Genomic DNA, 13,886 nt, shown 5'->3' on the forward strand with positions numbered 1-13,886 from the left:
TTAATTTTCGTAGATTTAACTTGCTATACCTATGTCCAGGAAGTTTAACGTTTGGGGAGAAATACTGAAACGTCTTACGGTTCCGTGCACTATACTTGAAGTGTTATGCCAGATCTTTTGCACACGGCAGCATCTGAGCACCACAACGCCAGCGCAAGAAACACAACTGAATACACGTTCACTTGACATTTAGTTCGTTTATTCGCATAGTGAATATGCAGACATGTTTTTTAATGCATTGGCTGCTTTTGAATACAAACGACGTTTTCACAATCGAAGCGTTCCATCTAGCTGCGTGTTTTCTGTTTTTACTGGATATTATCTGAAACTGACAAGCTACGAAGTTTTTCATCGAGATCGGAAAGAGAACCGGTATCGGTACCTGATATGAATTTGCAATTCATAGAATCCATAAGAAGGGCAACCTTACTAATTTGTTTTGTATAATTATTTCATTTTCTTACTGAGTTTGTACTTAATTATGAAATAAACTTATTGGAACACAAGATGCAGCATTTTGAATAATGTTTCATAACACAATGTTCTGAACGTATAATAGGACTATAATTTCTTTCTCTATTTAAATTTCGCTCAGTTAATAGCTTCCCAACTGTTACATTTCGGACATAGGCCTAGGTATATCAGATATTAGGCTATTATGATGTACCGAAGTACATATATTTCCGTGCAGATATTCTGCGTCATCATGTGATGAAAGATGAGTGGAACGGATGATGATGATGATGATGATGATGATGATGATGATGATGCAGAATATCTGCACTAAAATATATGTACGAGTATTTCGGTACATCATAATATAATTATGATGTGCGAAAAATAATCACTTAGTGATTTAAGACGGCGCTTATGCCGTCGGATCCCGGCAACTTAGTCACTCATAACGAGTGCACTTCTGCACATGTGTGGACACTGTCCCACTGTCATACATCTATGACGCAATGCATGAGGGTAGGCCACTAGAGGGAACCCAAGAGGTGGAACTTAAACTGAGAGGATTCGATACGATATCGGGATGGGAAGAGCTGAAAACCCGGGTTCAAATCCCGGTGCCGGAGAGAATTTTTCTCCGTTTCACTCATCTTCATCTAGGTATATCAGGTTAAATCGATGTAGATTAACCCAAACTCCAGAAGCATTTTATATTCCTCTAGAGACACCCTGTATATTAGCCTGTCTGATCTATGTATTATAGAGAGAGGCTCTCTCCAGCGACTTATTGGTCGTCCAGGTTCTCTATATGTTCTGGGTTTATACTTTATTTCTTGTTTTGGCAATATGTAATTTTGCATTCTACATTCATCGTGATATCAGTTTCTTCTACATTCGTCTAATTCCATTTATTTGCTTATAGGTCCAGATAATATTAGGGGAGAGTCGGGTAGTATCGGACATCGGGTAATATCGAACAGTGAGTTTCTTTCATCTACCACACGATGATAGTACCTAATTGACATGGTTACGTTTCTGTGATGTCGCATAGAGAAACGTAACCATGTCATTCAGGTACTACCATATGGTGGTAGATGAATGAAACGCACTGTCCGATATTACCCGATGTCCGATACTACCCGACTCTCCCCAATTATTTCATGATTTCATATCAAGAAATACGTAAATGAAAATGCCTAAGTGTGAAAGTTGTCCGAATGCATGCTACTGGAAAACACAGGATGCAGGAAGGTAGAACTCTGCACTATGATAATCACTAGCCTACGACAGACAAGATGGTAGTATCGCAGTTCGCAAGATACTGATTTCGGAAGCAAAGGTTAAGACGTCTGATGACACAACAGCAGATGATGTAACGCTGCAGATGCAGCCAATCATAACAACGACTGGGACGTGAAACCTTGCCTAATTTAAGTCCGATACGCCGATTTTCTATGTAAAACTGTAACAGCGCAGTAAATTTGAGTTATATAATGTTGCAAGCCACGGCACTTTCTTCTCAGTAATCCAATAGTAATATAATCCAAAACTGAATGTCGCTGGGATGGCCCCAGTCACGACGCCGACCGCACCTGATCTCGTTTATCAACTTTCAATTCCTGCCATTAGCCCACGCGGTCAATCACGTCGGAGGGTCCTGCAATTTTATTTTATTAGCCTGCGGCTCCGGCCTAATGCACGCTAATGAAGACGCGACAGAACTCAAAGCAACTGGCCTGTTATTAAATTGTCGCCCTTTTCAAAAGCTTCCCTGCTGGAGTTATAAAATTGTGTAGCTCGGTTGTACAGCTATCGAAGTTACTAAAGCCCATGAAAAAATGTTAAATGTAAGGGAAAGATTTTTATCCACCAACTCCTAATGAAATATCCAGTTCCTATGTTGATATTTAATACATAAAGCTATCCTTTTCATTTAAGTTACTGACAATGTATTTCAACCTCCTGCCTGCTTCAACGCATCCGATGGCTCCTTAATCTGCCTGCTCACGGGACCATTCTAATAATGCTTTCGCTGAAATGGTGGGTGGTAGCACCAAATATCCTATGTTTATCCGTATGTCTGCTCCAAACTATGAAAAGAAAAAAAAATCTATTTTGTGCCAGTGTGACATATTGAAGTGTGCTAGGAATAATACTTACTTATGGCTTTTAACGAACCCGGAGGTTCAATGCCGCCCTCACAAGCCCGCCATTGGTCCCTATCCTGAGCAAGATTAATCCATTCTCTATCATCATATTCCAACGCCCTCAAATCCATTTTAATATTATCCTCCCATCTACGTCTCGGCCTTCCTAAAGGTCTTTTTCTCTCCGGCTTCCCAACTAACACTCTATATGCATTTCTGGATTCGCCCATACATGCTACATCCCCTGCCCATCTCAAACATCTGGATTTAATGTTCCTAATTATGTCAGGTGAAGAATACAATGCGTGCAGCTCTGCGTTGTGTAACTTTCTCCTTTCTCCTGTAACTTCATCCCTCTTAGCCCCAAATATTTTCCTGAGCACCTTATTCTCAAACATCCTTAACCTATGTTCCTCTCTCAAAGTGAGAGTCCAAGTTTCACAACCATAAAGAACAACCGGTAATATAACTGTTTTATAAATTCTAACTTTCAGCTTTTTTGACAGCAGACTGGATGATAAAAGCTTCTCAACCGAATAATAACAGGCATTTCCCATATTTATTCTGTGTTTAATTTCCTCCCGAGTATCATTTATATTTGTTACAGTTGCTCCAAGATATTTGAACTTCTCCACCTCTTCAAAAGATAAATTTCCAATTTTTATATTTCCATTTCGTACATATACTTTGTCTTTTCGGGATTTACTTCCAAACCTATCTCTTTACTTGCTTCCAGTAAAATTCCCGTGTTTTCCCTAATAGTTTGTGGAGTTTCTCCTAACATATTCACGTCATCCGCATAGGTGCTAGGAATAATAACCAGCAGAAACTTATGTTAGAAATTCTTGTGGATAAACTCATGAAACCTCTACTTAGTAATGTAAGGAAGTTCCATGCAGGAAAAGTTTTCCGGTTTTCTTGGTCTTTCATTAATGGATTAACAAAGAAGAAAAAACTGTTGAAGTCTCTACTTCGGAGCGAGAGGCACCATTCCAAAAATCTTGTAAAGTGTGAAAAATACAAGCTGACGAGAGATCTTCAAGATGCCATCGTCACCTTCATAATACAATTTTCTGTAGCGATATTTTGCCAGCATCTTTATGATATACACTAAATTTAAATTGTACAAGGTTTTATTTTTTCTTATATGACTTAATATATTTTGTTTGAAACCTGCTTATGTAATTTTTTATTTTAAATTTTATTGTGATCTATTCTGTGTCCACAAGCGGTTTCACTTGCAGTTAGGAGTTGCAATCTAGCGACAATTTTTTTCTATTTATGTTACATGTTTGACCATTGAATGAGCAGACAGTATAAGCAGCCATCGGATGCATGGATGAGTTCCAGCAGGTAGTGGTATTTCCATTTTTGCTTTGTTGGTCACTCATTGATACAGCGATGAGTGACTTGTAGATTTTTACCCTGTGGTTTATCTTAGCAACACTAAAATAAAACGGTACGGAATGACGTGTTTCAACCAATCATGGCTGCTTATCCTACAATTTTTATCACCTCCCTAGCATTTGTTTGTTTTCATCGCCTCTCTAGCATTTGTTTCTTTGTTTACCAACTTTATACTTTCAATAACTGTACCTTTTAAAATTATTAATGTTTATTTTATCGTCCTTAATTAAAACGTTTCTGTCATTTATATTGTTTATATTATTTAGGTTATGTTATAGTTTCTGCAGTATGAGATTATGGATAGTCACGTATCACACATTGTTTAATATATAGCCTATTGATAATTGAAGTTGAATGCAACTGTTTTAATGAAAATGAAACGAAATCAACAAAGCCTTCTTGACTAGTTGATCGTCCATAGAGTTCAATGAAGATTGTACAGTTGGCACAACTGGTAACAGAACAGCTGATCATAACACATCCTTGCCATCTAGCGGAATATTTGTAATGATGAGATAGTACAATAATACATTTTCAAGACAGTTTAGTATTTTAATAAGTCAGTTAATATTTTGTTATATTGGAGTACTTTATTTCTTCTAATCTTTGTATACTTTCTTCTAATCGTGTAATAGTCAATTACATTCCACTCTAGTTTTGATTTTCTCTAGATAAATAAAAACTTCTAGTGAGATTACTGTAGATAAATTTTCGATTAGATAAATATCTCCAATTCGACGCTAAATAACCCAATAGTTGATACAGCATCGTTAAATAACCACCTTAAAAACATCTGTTGATGAAACTGGCTCTATAAATATTAAGTACCGGTATGTAATTCTAAATCTCTTTAATACTTTCTAGCAAAAATAATTCAGGCATGGTCAAGATATCTACCACAAGAATTATGCGACTAGCCCGGATCTGGTCGATCTTAATTTGGCCCTTTGTCTACAAAAGGTTGAAGATCACTGGTCCAGACAGTTGTTTAAAATAAGCCTCGATCGCTTTCTTCACCTCTCCGACCATCACTCACAACTATCTCCATGACAGCTCATTGTTGAATAGCTAAGAAAGACAAAGTAACCCAGTTCGCGCACGAGTTCTGCAGGATGTACTTGAACTCTGTACTCTCCACCCATGCCGATCATTATTCTTTGATGGATGATGGGCCTGCCTCACCTCAACGGGCTCTCCATTCTCTCCTCGTACGAGTACATCCTGTTCAAAAACGTACTTCACCGCGGAAATCACATCCGGTCGTAATTGTCTGCTTACGGCTTGTAAGGAGTGTTGATGGCCGACAAGAATATATGAGTTTTGTATTGAGGGAGGCAGAAGAAAAAGAAAAGAACAACGAAGATCAACGGAAAAAGTAAAGGAAGAAGGTGTATAGAAACACAAGAAGATAAACAGAAGAAATAATGAATAGGAAAAGAAGAGAAGAGCCACAGATTATTACGAACAAATTGAGAAGAACTGAAGAAGAGGATCAAATGTATTACAGAAATGTTTGAAGAGAAGTCGCTAAGTAAGGACAGGAGAAGATCGAAGAAGGAAATTAGGCAGAATAGACGAAAAAGAAGAAGAGAATAAAATAACTGTTTCAGATATAAAATTATCTTTCTACAATGTCATCAGGTTGTCTTTCGACATTCCCGGTTTTCTCTCTTCGCAAAGGTTTATATGAAACCCACTCTGAAATTGGAGCGCCGGAGTTACGTTGTTCCGATTATATGGTAAGATGACCACGGATTATTATGTAGTGCCAGTAGAGATCTGAAATTTACACTTAACGTAAATTCTAGGCCATGAATGAACACAGTAACAGTTATCTTTTTAGGAAAAACCTCTGCGGTGTGACCAACAACGACCAGTTCTGAGGATGACCCATAATAGGTCGAAACATGTAAACAAGGTACGAAAGAATTTAACACAAGAAAGTCTTATAATACGTATTCCGAAGTGATACAGTGTTAAAAGTTGTATAATCAAGATGTAGAAAATAAAAATTGTAACATTTTGACATGAAAGGTTATTCTGCAAACTCTAACGTTTCTCGTGTTACTATGAAAACAGAAAACTAAGACATAATCCATGGAAAACTATATTGCAATAAAATTATCACTACAAGAAATAATTATTTATAGTTCCTGTATTGATACGGTGTTTGCTATAGGCGTTCATTCTATGTTACATATTTTAATTATCACAGACCAAATCTTACAGGTATTAAACAAGAAGAAAATGAACAAAATTCTCTAAGTGAAGTTTAAATTCAATTGCGAAGTCAATAATCACTGATATATTCGGTGTGTGGATTATGTATATCTTGTAGAAGTGGACTAAATAGGGAATAATCTAATATCATTGTAGTCATTAATATTGCAACACATGTTCATATAACAGTAGCGGTTGAGTCGCAAAATTATATAACCGCACGAAAGATTCAATAGTAGGCTACAGTATACCTAACACGTCAGAGAGGGGCATTGGTGGCTGTGCATTTCCTCTTTCCCGCTCGTCTTGTTTCCGAATTGCTTCTACGGTCACTGAATCCACGGTTGCCAAGTCTTCTCGTTACTTCGACCTTCAGTATAGTCAGTAGTGACTACTAATGAGTTTATTTCAATGGAACCCTCATGAACTGTGGCCAAAAACTCTGGTCACTGAACCATAAGACCGTCAATATAAAAATTATAAGAAATGTTAATCAAGCAGAATACACTATAAGAACATGAACGAAGGGCAGTTATGAAATAAAGCAGTTAAAATATTGAATAATAATAATTTGAGCCAGTAATATATTACAACAATGTGAATCGTAGTAGTATTGTTAAAATAATAGAGAAAATTGATAGGTATATTAAAAATTGAAAATCATATACTAGAAAGATTATATTTTAGGAAAGCTCACAGTCTAAGCAGTCTATTTTTGCAAGGTTTTTGAAATTCGTGAATGTCAGACAGCCCCTTAAGGTATGGGGTAGGAAGTTCCAATGACGAGAAATTGAAACGGTGAATGATGCGTATCGGGAATGTTGTGAGGTATACTTATTGTGTCAGGATCTGAGATTAAGTATTTATGTTATGATTGGAGCATAAATACACAAGACGAGACGACAGATAACTTGGGGTTGAGGTACGCATTCTGCGGACCTCTGGAAAAAGAACTAAGGAAGAGACTAGTGAAACCACAGAAAACAAATAAAACATAAATCTAATGGACATGAATATCGTACTCGAAGACAAAAGTCTACTTTCCCATTAATTATACACACCATTTTCCAAATTTGAAATATTTTAAAATTGAAGCTTTTAAAAAATATATTTATAAAATTATTCGTGATATTATCAAATATATTTTTTACCTTTTATTTCTATCGACTATATTCATGTTTTTCTTATATATCACTGGCTTCTGTCTGATTGTCAATTTATATTAAATGTGTTTTTTCTATCTTTTTCTCTTCTTTTTTTTGTTTGCTCTTTTTTGTTATTTATTGGCTTGAATTAAGTTACTTACTGTATTTAGTAAACTGTCCTTGTAAATTTTACGTTATATTATCGGCTAAGACCACACTGTACACGAGCCTGGCTCTTACGGTAGTTGCTAGAAACATTTTTGTTTTATAAATTTAATTTGTACTCATTAGGTAGCTAGTTAAATAAATCAGTGCTTTTATAGAGTGTGACATTGTATGGGGCAGAAACGTGGATATTACAACGAGTGAAAGGAAGCGAATAGAAGCATTTGAAATGTGGATCTGGAAACGAATAGAAGCATTTGAAATATGGATCTGGAGACGAATTGAGCGTGTGAAGTAGATAGAATAAGAAATGAAGCTGTGTTGGAGAAAGTGGGTGAAGAAAGAATGATGCTGAAACTGATCAGAAAGAAGAAAAGGAATTGGTTGGGTCACTAGTTGAGAAGAAACTGCCTACTGAAGGATGCACTGGAAGGAATGGTGAACGATAGAAGAGTTCGGAGCAGAAGAAGATATGAGATGATAGACGACATTAAGATATATGGATCATATGAGGAGAGAAAGAGGAAGGCATAAAGTAAGAAAGGTTGGAGAATGCTGGATTTGCAGTGAAAGATCTGTCCTTGGACAGAACATCGAATGAATGAATGATATGCGCATAATTTGAAGTAGAAGAGAAAGACAGTACTTACGCTCCCAGAACATTGTAAAGCTCGAGTGTGAAGTGGTAGTAGCAAATCCTGGGGGGCTCATCCTCACGACAGGCCCTAGCGCACTCCTCAGGGCTGGACAGCGAAGGGTTGCGCCTCAGCTCCAGCAGACCGCGCTGTCCGAAGTCGATGGTGCGGTAGCCAGGCTGGTTGAGGAGGTTGGCACCAGAGGTGCCGAGGCCGATGCTCGCAGAACCGCTGCCGCCGAGAGGGTGCGTCTGCACCAGGCCGTGCGTGGACGTGAAGAAGTTGGTGTTGTCGGCCAGCTCCGCGGACTGCTGCTGAAGGATGGGACCGCTCACGTCCTCCTGCCACCATGACGACGACGTCGACTGGTCACCGCGTACAATTGGCGAGCGTGGATCTGCAAGCAAACAACAACGATACTTTAATATATGGGACATTCCATATTACATCGGACAGCAAAAAACCCAGATCATATATAGATTGCTCATTCCAATGTTAAAATCGGTTGCACTTTGAAGAGAACAACCGCCAGGATCGCCACCCGTCCGCCGAAAACGAACACGAGATGGCAGTACAGTCGCTAATGCAATTCAAATGGGAGTTATGACGTGACTCCTTATGTAATAACTAGATGGCAGGATAGTAAACCTGACAAAAGTTGTTACCATCAAAGCCTATAACGCAGAGCAATCTGGATATACAGTATATGATCTAGGAAAAAACCTTACAACTGTGTAATACCTCGAAAAAAATATATATATAGAGAGGGGTAGGAGATACTTTATTGTGGGAAGTCTTATCTCGTTTAAAATAATTACTAATAAACGTGTATAGTTTTTATACGAGACTTTTGCAAAGCTGGCACAAAAAACGTTACTAATAAACCATGCATAAGCGATGGATGTCTAAACAGCCTGTAACTATACATGGGAATTGCTTTGCAGTAGTTATATACAAGAAACCCCTTATTTAAGCGTTGTATATAGAGAAAAATGGCCGTCCCTTTAACAGCTGTTCGTATCGATTGTCGTTTTATGATTATGGTTGCTTTGTAACCGCAGAACAACAAACCAAAGAGCACAGAATAATTACAATAATATTGCTGTAACTGTACCCTTTGACCAAAATATAGCTGGCAATCGATCAGACCCAGTTGTACTATCGATACTTAGCGCGGCACATAACGCACACTATCGGATTCAGTAGAGAACCTCAGATATTCTATTATCTTTCGTAATGAAATAATGACGAAATTATGACGTAGCTGTGTAACAGTTGATGTATTTAGTGATTATTAGTAAGGAATTTACACACGACGTATAAACGAGCTATTCATTGTGTAAGTATAGGACAGTTAAACGTTTAGTTAAGAGTTTTATTAGCAAGTCATTAGTTTTCTTGTTTTAATGTGTTAAATTTATCGTATTTCCGTAAAAAATCTCCAGTTTCAATGGACGTAAACTTGAAACAACTTATGATAGACATTCTAGCAAAAGTTCATATTATAGCTGAGAGTATGATTTGCATAACTATGCATTCACCATATTTTAAATTTATATTTAACAGAAGTGTAAATAGGTATATCAGTATTTGATAGACTGTCTCACGGAAAACAGTTAAATAAAATATTTATTGATTTCTCTCTTTCTCTCTCTGAAGAAATTGTATCAATTTTAATTTCGGTGTGGCATAAAGGAGTGCTCCTGTAAAAAAATAATTTCGTTAAATTATATTAGACCTACGCGTAACTACGCCCAAGTCCCAAGTCTGTGATGGTGCGCGGACGATTGGCTTCTGTATGCATGATGTAAGCATGAGTGTTCCTGCAATGCTAGCAAAACGGCAAACGAGTCTGTCTAGGTGTGTGTGCTTTAGGCCTACTTAAGAGCGAGTCCTTGGAAAATCGAACGGAAAATTAGGAAAATTTACCCAACAATTTGTAATTGTCATTATATATTTTTACACAATTAGAATAGAGAGAGATGGAAGTTTTTGTGAAATATAACATCCCTAGGTCTAATAGTTTTCTTACAATACCGATAAATAGGAAAATTTCACGATCTCGCTAGCAGAAATTGACCGTTAAATGAACTGATGTTCATTTAAGAATTGCGGCAACTATTGTTAAGACTGGCCACAAAATCTGCGGGCTTATTCAAAACAGCAATAAAGAAATAAACATCTCGTGTAGCAAATTCACAAGTCTTGAGGCTAGAGACTGCAGTGAGCTTTAAAATGTAACAATGTACAATTCAATCAAGCCCTGACCGTATAACAAAATTAAGATGTCGAGTTTACAACCCGTTAAAGCAGATAGGATCTCAGAGGCTTTGAATTAGGCAGTACGAAGTGTACGTTACATCAATGGTTTTGTGTTTGCTGCAAACAGTGAATAAATTACTACAAAGATTACAACCTGTATTCATCTCAGCGTGTATTTCCTATCCAAAGGAACCTGATGTAGAAGATCTTTTCTTCGCGGCAGTGTGTGGCCGCCTTTGGATCTCAGAGCTTATGCATTGTTCTGCAATCTCTGAGCTCGTTAGTGTGAATGATGATGGTGCTTATATGGCTGGATTGAGTTGCTTTATGGACCAACTGCTGGAGGAAGAGTGGAGGAATATATCCTTAATTTAACTCCCCGCACCCTTTCTAGTGGGTTCACATAATTCACGACTGAATTTGTGAATGTTTACAGTACTCGGAGACGATAGTGGTAGACTAATGGAATGAAATGGAATTCGGGAAGGGGGCACTACGACCCAGAAGTGCAAACTTTCAATATCTGTTGCTCTTACACATTGCACGCCACCGTTCGATTCTTATGTCCACAATGAACACAACCTGCAACCTCGGGCATAGAAGGCCAGCACTCTACCGACTGCGCCACCCAGTCGACCCGTTATGTAGTTATTACTCGACCGAAGCGAATGGATCTGCGGGCGTAGTGTGAACTATAGCGATGACGCTAAACGAACGCAAGAGCAATACAAGTGGCGCTCCGGGCTGCAGGACTCCACTGGCCTCGGTCGAGTAATACCAAGCTACATTGGTGTAAATAACCAATACCTCGCAAAAAGCTAAATAACGTGAGAGACTGATTATCAGTGGCGTAGCATGAAATTTAGAGCAGGGGAAGCTAACTCAAATTGTCTTTCATGTTTGAGGAAGCGTATTGCAAAAAAAAAAAAAAAAAAAAAAAGTCTTAAAATAAATAATAGTCAATGTCAAGTCAGCAGTCCGAAGTTTGGTTGGAACCTCATAAGTAACACCAATAAGGTATAACGTCAAATGGTACGTACATATGATTTCATGGTTTACACATATCTCTAACGAATGGACACGTATACGTATAATTTAGGTCACTACCTGTCATATTTAGAGAAATCACAGTATTAACGGTCAATAGATACAGTTTTAGTAAAATTACGTTAATCAACGTTAAAATCTTTATCAGAAGATTATTTTTGACTACGTAAATTAGTGTCAGGAACTGTTATTTCACTCATTATTTATTATATGAGCCACAGTGCACACTAACACTTCAACTGAACACAACTCATGAAAGGGATAACTCAAAAGCTAAATTCTTTCCAATGCCAAAACTAGCTTCTTGCGAGCTTTGCGGCTAGGGTAGTTCAGTTAGAAAGGGATGGAAAACATGCGAGGTGGGTTACACAGAAAGAAACGAGTCTTCTTGTAGTGCAGTGGAGGGAATTGGAAGCTGGTGTGTGTAGGCTTCATGTTTACTGCTGCATCACAAATCATCCTGAGCTGCCGCATCACAACATTTAAAGCGTAAATATAAATTGTATAATTAATAAATAATTTTGTTCATAAACTGCAGGTTTATTATGTAGTCATTAACTGGGGAAGCTAAACTTTTTAGCTCACATTGACGCTACGCCACTAGTGATTATATTAAATTATTTTGTAATTCTCGCAAAAGTCAAGACTGAAGGACCAGACTGTCGAATCCTTGAAAGGAGATCATTACGAATATAAAAATAGTTAATAATTCGTAATGTAACAAACGTATATGATTAAATAATTATTACATTGAATTAGACGTCATACAGAGAAATATTAAAGGATAATAATAGCTTTCAACTTTTCGATAGCATAGCACGTTGGTTCGCATGCCAACGTAATCACGACACGCTGAAATATCTATGCGTCGTGTAGCAATTTTCTGCATTCCATATAGACTTTCGATCTAACTATCGAACTAACTGTTAAATCGATGTAAAAAGTTTAATATCCTTTACTCGTGTAATGACACGGTCTGACACATGTAAGGAGAATTCCAGACTTCAGTCTCCGCGATTTTTTTTGTCGTCTTTAGAAATATCTAACACATAACTACGTGTAATTTATGGGTTGAAGCAATTCGGCGTTTTTATTCAGCGTAATTGATGCTGTACTATGAATGGGATCAAGGTGACTGGTGAAAATAAGTCTGTGTGAAATGGTCACCTGCTACATTAAAAAAGAACAGCGGACGCAATTCAAGTTGTTTTTGTTGTTACTTTGTTTTGTTTACTTACAGCTACTGTGTAGCAATACGTTGTTTTTTTTTTTCACCATTAAGTCTGTTGGTGAATTTGATATCCTTTCTACATAGGCAAAATTAGTTATTCGCCCATAATAATAGTTAATTTTAGACACACTGGAATCGCATTCAGGAGGTCTCGCGTTCGATCCGAAAAAATCATATAATACTGCAGTAAATTGGTTTCGGGTGAATGGTTTCAGCCTAAATTCAAATAAAACTCAAAATATAATGTTTTCATTGAAAAATTGGTCTTCTTAAAATCAATACATTTAAGGAAAGGGTGAGAAGATTAGACTGAAAATTTAATCGGAGGTGCAGTGTAATTATTTAAGTTGTGTCATGTAATTAATTAAGTTGATATGTAATTAATTAAGATAATATGTAATTTAGTTGATATGTAAATAAATTAAGGTGATACGTAATTAATTAAGATGATATGTAATTAAGTTCGTATGTAATTAATTAAGGTGATATGTAATTACTTAAATTGGTAATAGTTGGGTGAAGTAGAAGTACTTATAAGTTAGATTTACTTTTGCTTATCGTAGGCGTTATTATAGAATAGTTTTTATTTATAGTCCTAGGTTTATTGCATCTAATATTTATAGATTTACGTTTATTTTATTTTATTTCATTTACGTTTATTTTATTTTATTTCATGTAATTGTAATTATTGTATATTATATATCACTACCACCGGGTGTATACCCAATTGTAGTGTTAATAAATACATACATACAAATACATCCAATGCCGAAGCTCAGTCACAGGTAAAATTGTTAGGACTTGTATTGGATTATAAACTAGCATGGGATGAACATAGTAATTTATTATCAGGCTGTCAAGAGTAATTTACTTATTAAGACATTTAAAACCTTTAATACCAAAATTCTACCTCATAAATTCTTATTACGCCTGTTTCAATAGTATATTATCATATGGTATTTATATTTCAGGAAATAGCAGTAGCATATCCAAGATTTTCGTTCTACAAGAAAAAAATGCAGACCCTGTTAAAATGACACGTATAGCATTTATATTAAATTATATTATATTAAATTTATGACAGTTAAATTTTTTTCTTGAATAAATAGTGGTCTACAATGAGCGTCGTTAAATATCCCAATTCATGTGCTCTCTTATTGTGTAACATTAAATT

At 36.6% G+C, this 13,886-nt stretch overlaps 1 protein-coding gene across 1 annotated transcript in view; it reads right to left on the minus strand.

Annotated features, from left to right (window-relative positions):
* stw (straw) overlaps positions 1–13,886 on the minus strand; it is a 251,945-nt gene that overhangs the window by 39,723 nt on the left and 198,336 nt on the right. The window contains exon 2 of the mRNA XM_069819206.1: positions 8,188–8,569. Coding sequence (XP_069675307.1) covers positions 8,188–8,569 — 382 coding nt within the window. The remainder of the gene's footprint in view (positions 1–8,187; positions 8,570–13,886) is intronic.

This window comes from Periplaneta americana, chromosome 1 (assembly GCF_040183065.1).
Source record: "Periplaneta americana isolate PAMFEO1 chromosome 1, P.americana_PAMFEO1_priV1, whole genome shotgun sequence".
Lineage (NCBI taxonomy): Eukaryota > Metazoa > Arthropoda > Insecta > Blattodea > Blattidae > Periplaneta > Periplaneta americana.